At 43.0% G+C, this 6132-nt stretch overlaps 1 protein-coding gene across 1 annotated transcript in view; it reads right to left on the bottom strand.

The window, feature by feature from the left end:
• The window catches only part of LOC116289955 (lactadherin-like), an 11214-nt gene extending 5548 nt beyond the window's left edge, over window positions 1–5666 (bottom strand). Inside the window, exons 1-4 of the mRNA XM_031696914.2 lie at window positions 5609–5666; window positions 5277–5493; window positions 4478–4579; window positions 3895–4088 (exon numbers count right to left, since the gene is read on the bottom strand). Of these exons, the coding sequence (XP_031552774.1) occupies window positions 3895–4088; window positions 4478–4579; window positions 5277–5475 (495 nt within the window). The 5' untranslated portion in view covers window positions 5476–5493; window positions 5609–5666. The remainder of the gene's footprint in view (window positions 1–3894; window positions 4089–4477; window positions 4580–5276; window positions 5494–5608) is intronic.
• Between the last annotated feature and the right edge of the window lie 466 nt (window positions 5667–6132).

Raw genomic sequence — 6132 nt, 5'->3', positions numbered from 1 at the left:
CTAGTTCATACGCTTCAAAAGGACGGTTAGTATGAACTAGTTCACACGCTTCAAAAGGACGGTTAGTACTAGTTCACACGCTTCAAAAGGACGGTTAGCAAGAACTAGTTCATACGCTTCAAAAGGACGGTTAGCATGAACTAGTTCACACGCTTCAAAAGGACGGTTACTGAGCATGAACTAGTTCACACGCTTCAAAAGGACGGTTAGCATGAACTAGTTCACACGCTTCAAAAGGACGGTTAGCATGAACTAGTTCACACGCTTCAAAAGGACGCTTAGCATGAACTAGTTCACACGCTTCAAAAGGACGGTTAGCATGAACTAGTTCACACGCTTCAAAAGGACGGTTAGCATGAACTAGTTCACACGCTTCAAAAGGACGGTTAGCATGAACTAGTTCACACGCTTCAAAAGGACGGTTAGTAAGAACTAGTTCATACGCTTCAAAAGGACGGTTACCATGAACTAGTTCACACGCTTCAAAAGGACGGTTAGCAAGAACTAGTTCACACGCTTCAAAAGGACGGTTAGCAAGAACTAGTTCACACGCTTCAAAAGGACGGTTAGCATGAACTAGTTCACACGCTTCAAAAGGACGGTTAGCAAGCACTAGTTCACACGCTTCAAAAGGACGGTTAGCAAGAACTAGTTCACACGCTTCAAAAGGACGGTTAGCATGAACTAGTTCACACGCTTCAAAAGGACGGTTAGCATGAACTAGTTCACACGCTTCAAAAGGACGGTTAGCATGAACTAGTTCACACGCTTCAAAAGGACGCTTAGCATGAACTAGTTCACACGCTTCAAAAGGACGGTTAGCATGAACTAGTTCACACGCTTCAAAAGGACGGTTAGCATGAACTAGTTCACAAGCTTCAAAAAGACAGTTAGCATGACTACTAGTTCACACGCTTCAAAAGGACGGTTAGCATGAACTAGTTCACACGCGTCAAAAGGACGGTTAGCATGAACTAGTTCACAAGCTTCAAAAGGACGGTTAGCATGACTACTAGTTCACACGCTTCAAAAGGACGGTTAGCATGAACTAGTTCACACGCTTCAAAAGGACGCTTAGCATGAACTAGTTCACACGCTTCAAAAGGACGGTTAGCATGAACTAGTTCACACGCTTCAAAAGGACGGTTAGCATGAACTAGTTCACACGCTTCAAAAGGACGCTTAGCATGAACTAGTTCACACGCTTCAAAAGGACGGTTAGTAAGAACTAGTTCATACGCTTCAAAAGGACGGTTAGCATGAACTAGTTCACAAGCTTCAAAAGGACGGTTAGCATGACTACTAGTTCACACGCTTCAAAAGGACGGTTAGCATGAACTAGTTCACACGCTTCAAAAGGACGGTTAGCAAGAACTAGTTCACACGCTTCAAAAGGACGGTTAGCATGAACTAGTTCACACGCTTCAAAAGGACGGTTAGTATGAACTAGTTCACACGCTTCAAAAGGACGGTTAGCATTCACTCGTTCATACGCTTCAAAAGGACGGTTAGCATGAACTAGTTCACACGTTTCAAAAGGACGGTTAGCAAGAACTAGTTCATACGCTTCAAAAGGACGGTTAGTGTGAACTAGTTCACACGCTTCAAGGACGGTTAGTGTGAACTAGTTCCACCTTCAAAGGACGGTTAGCGACGGTTAGCATGAACTAGTTCACACGCTTCAAAAGGACGGTTAGCATGAACTAGTTCACACGCTTCAAAAGGACGGTTAGTATGAACTAGTTCACACGCTTCAAAAGGACGGTTAGCATTCACTCGTTCATACGCTTCAAAAGGACGGTTAGCATGAACTAGTTCACACGTTTCAAAAGGACGGTTAGCAAGAACTAGTTCATACGCTTCAAAAGGACGGTTAGTGTGAACTAGTTCACACGCTTCAAAAGGACGGTTAGTGTGAACTAGTTCACACGCTTCAAAAGGACGGTTAGCATGAACTAGTTCACACGCTTCAAAAGGACGGTTAGCATGAACTAGTTCACACGCTTCAAAAGGACGGTTAGCAAGAACTAGTTCACACGCTTCAAAAGGACGCTTAGCATGAACTAGTTCACACGCTTCAAAAGGACGGTTAGCATGAACTATTTCACACGCTTCAAAAGGACGGTTAGTGTGAACTAGTTCACACGCTTCAAAAGGACGGTTACCATGAACTAGTTCACAAGCTTCAAAAGGACGGTTAGCATGACTACTAGTTCACACGCTTCAAAAGGACGGTTAGCATGAACTAGTTCACACGCTTCAAAAGGACGGTTAGCATGAACTAGTTCACAAGCTTCAAAAGGACGGTTAGCATGACTACTAGTTCACACGCTTCAAAAGGACGGTTAGCATGAACTAGTTCACACGCTTCAAAAGGACGGTCAGCATGAACTAGTTCACACGCTTCAAAAGGACGGTTAGCATGAACTAGTTCACACGCTTCAAAAGGACGGTTAGCATGAACTAGTTCACACGCTTCAAAAAGGACGGTTAGCATGAACTAGTTCACACGCTTCAAAAGGACGGTTAGTAAGAACTAGTTCATACGCTTCAAAAGGACGGTTACCATGAACTAGTTCACACGCTTCAAAAGGACGGTTAGCAAGCACTAGTTCACACGCTTCAAAAGGACGGTTAGCAAGAACTAGTTCACACGCTTCAAAAGGACGGTTAGCATGAACTAGTTCACACGCTTCAAAAGGACGGTTAGCAAGCACTAGTTCACACGCTTCAAAAGGACGGTTAGCAAGAACTAGTTCACACGCTTCAAAAGGACGGTTAGCATGAACTAGTTCACACGCTTCAAAAGGACGGTTAGCATGAACTAGTTCACACGCTTCAAAAGGACGGTTAGCATGAACTAGTTCACACGCTTCAAAAGGACGCTTAGCATGAACTAGTTCACACGCTTCAAAAGGACGGTTAGCATGAACTAGTTCACACGCTTCAAAAGGACGGTTAGCATGAACTAGTTCACAAGCTTCAAAAGGACGGTTAGCATGACTACTAGTTCACACGCTTCAAAAGGACGGTTAGCATGAACTAGTTCACACGCTTCAAAAGGACGGTTAGCATGAACTAGTTCACAAGCTTCAAAAGGATGGTTAGCATGACTACTAGTTCACACGCTTCAAAAGGACGGTTAGCATGAACTAGTTCACACGCTTCAAAAGGACGGTTAGCATGAACTAGTTCACACGCTTCAAAAGGACGATTAGAATGAACTAGTTCACACGCTTCAAAAGGACGGTTAGTATGAACTAGTTCACACGCTTCAAAAGGACGCTTAGCATTCACTCGTTCATACGCTTCAAAAGGACGGTTAGCATGAACTAGTTCACACGTTTCAAAAGGACGGTTAGCAAGAACTAGTTCATACGCTTCAAAAGGACGGTTAGTGTGAACTAGTTCACACGCTTCAAAAGGACGGTTAGTGTGAACTAGTTCACACGCTTCAAAAGGACGGTTAGCATGAACTAGTTCACACGCTTCAAAAGGACGGTTAGCATGAACTAGTTCACACGCTTCAAAAGGACGGTTAGCAAGAACTAGGTCACACGCTTCAAAAGGACGCTTAGCATGAACTAGTTCACACGCTTCAAAAGGACGCTTAGCATGAACTATTTCACACGCTTCAAAAGGACGGTTAGCATGAGTTCACACGCTTCAAAAGGACGGTTAGCATGAACTAGTTCACACGCTTCAAAAGGACGGTTAGCATGAGTTCACACGCTTCAAAAGGAAGGTTAGCAAGACTTACTTTACACGCTACAATCTTTCAATCAGCATTAGCAGAAGAAAAGGTAAATCAATAGAGAATTTAATAAATAATTGATATCCTTGGTTTAACGGAGAGAAATACTTCTCTCAGACTAGCGAACAAAATATTCTTACCTTAGTAAATCCATTCTCCTGGTAATACTGCCATGTCCTCTCATCGCTGCTGTACTGTAGCGAGTATTGCGTTACCCAGAAGAGTTTGGTTCGCCTTCCATACGTGACGATGCGCGTGACTCGTGTCTTGAACAGGAAGTCTACTTGGATGTACTGCTGGTCATTAGTGGTGAAGGCGCACCAAGCGTCATCACCTGGAATGAAGAATTTTGAATGTCAATTTCTTGTGGGGAAAATGAATGGGATTGGATGAATGGATGATATGGAATGAATGAAATGTGATGGTGCATGTGGTGGATGGATGGATGGAGGGATGGATTGAGGAAATTATGGATGACTGGAAGGGAAAGAAGGAAAGGAATGGATCGATAGATGGATGTATGGATGAAACAGATGGATCGCTGGGATGGGATGGATGAATAGATGGATGTACGGATGGAATAGATGGATCGCTGGGTTGGGATGGATGAAATAGATGGATGTACGGATGAAACAGATGGATCGCTGGGATGGGATGGATGAATAGATGGATGTACGGATGGAATAGATGGATCGCTGGGATGGGACGGATTAAAGTACATACCTTCTCTAGCCTGTGATGGCTGTACATCAGAGTAGCTAGATGATGCTGTTATCTGGTAATCAGAGATCTCCTTCGACGCCATCCCAAGCGCCGACGAACATCCTGAAACGATAGATAAGATCAAATTTAGATAGCATCAAAGGAGGATCCAGGGATGTGGATTAGGTGGGAAACCAATACGATACATTTGCCAGTAAGCATAGGTGTTGTGCGCTGCGAATGACCATGGATTCAATCCTCGGACTTATAAATCTTCTCTCTTGCTCATCATATTTTTTCTCAAGGTTCTCCGATTTTTCTCCCTCCACAAAAATAAAGTTCTTATTGTCAATATATTGCAACAAACTGTCACGTGCTATCCCGTTCAAGACTCAGAAGTTTTTCTGAGTCTTTCAATTTTCAGCTGCATAAGTTGCTTGATATACTGTGACGATCAGCTCAATTTGATACATTACAACCGCAGTACAAACATATATTTCATATATATTCACATTCACAAGCCAAAGGTATCTTAGGGAAGGCACTGCTGGATGGCAATTAAACAAACTTGAAGTTGCTTTATAACTTGAAATCTAAAATATATCCTAGAAGGGAAAAACGTTTTGGAAAGGTTTTGTATATGGCATTAGTAATCCAGCAAACGTTATTTGAATAAAGGAAGCTCTCTTATTTGTTGCCATCCAGCATAACAGTCATGTGATTATGTACTGCAAATGGCCTATTAGCTGTAGAGTGCCTATTGTTTGAGAAACTGAGCAGGCATTCCCAGCAATCGATGTAAAATATATACATTCCTTACCAGGTACTTCCACGATCATCTCATGCGTGACAAGAGGTTCAGTGTACAGCAATCCTTTGCTGGTTACTTTGTCTGTAGAGTCTTCAACATAGTCTTTATAATAACGAAGTTCTACTGGGGTGATCACGTGATGTCGGCCTGTCTTTAACATCGAGTTGTGGTTAAAGATCACATCAAATGTAAAATACGCATCTTGCATCCAGATAAGCTCTTGGAACTGAAATATAGATATCCATGGATATTCAAGTTTGCTCTATTCTGATTGGTTACATCGCTTTGGATCGGGATTGCGTTACTTCGTACAACACAGTAAACAACAACAATAAACTTACCACAAACGTGACGCTGTCACCATTTCGCTGCACACGTGGTTTTGGTCCAAACCAAGAAGAAATCCCCTTGAAGAGAAGGAAAGGGGCGAGCATCCAGGTCACGTGTACACCACGCCCATCTGCCTTGGAGACAGGACTGTGTCTAATGTCTGTCTGGTATTGGAATCGCGCACTAAAAGAAAGATAAATAAATGAATAACTAAGGATGGATGGATGGATGGATGGATGGATGGATGGATGGATGGATGGATGGATGGATGGATGGATGGATGGATGGATGGATGGATGGATGGATGGATGGATGCATGGATGCATGGATGCATGGATGCATGGATGCATGGATGCATGGATGCATGGATGCATGGATGCATGGATGCATGGATGGATGCATGGATGGATGCATGGATGGATGGATGGATGCATGGAAGAATGCGCTAAAGAGACCCATTTCAGACTACGTGTCATTTCCTAGAGTAACATTTCTTTGTTTAACGGTTGCACGTAAGACACATGAATATGGATAC

This window comes from Actinia tenebrosa, unplaced genomic scaffold, assembly GCF_029948245.1.
Source record: "Actinia tenebrosa isolate PJP-AT-01 unplaced genomic scaffold, QUT_ActTen_1.0 PGA_scaffold5__44_contigs__length_20552954, whole genome shotgun sequence".
Taxonomy (NCBI): domain Eukaryota; kingdom Metazoa; phylum Cnidaria; class Anthozoa; order Actiniaria; family Actiniidae; genus Actinia; species Actinia tenebrosa.
The sequence above is the reverse complement of the archived record's forward strand: the minus strand, read 5'-3'. Positions and strand labels throughout refer to the sequence as shown.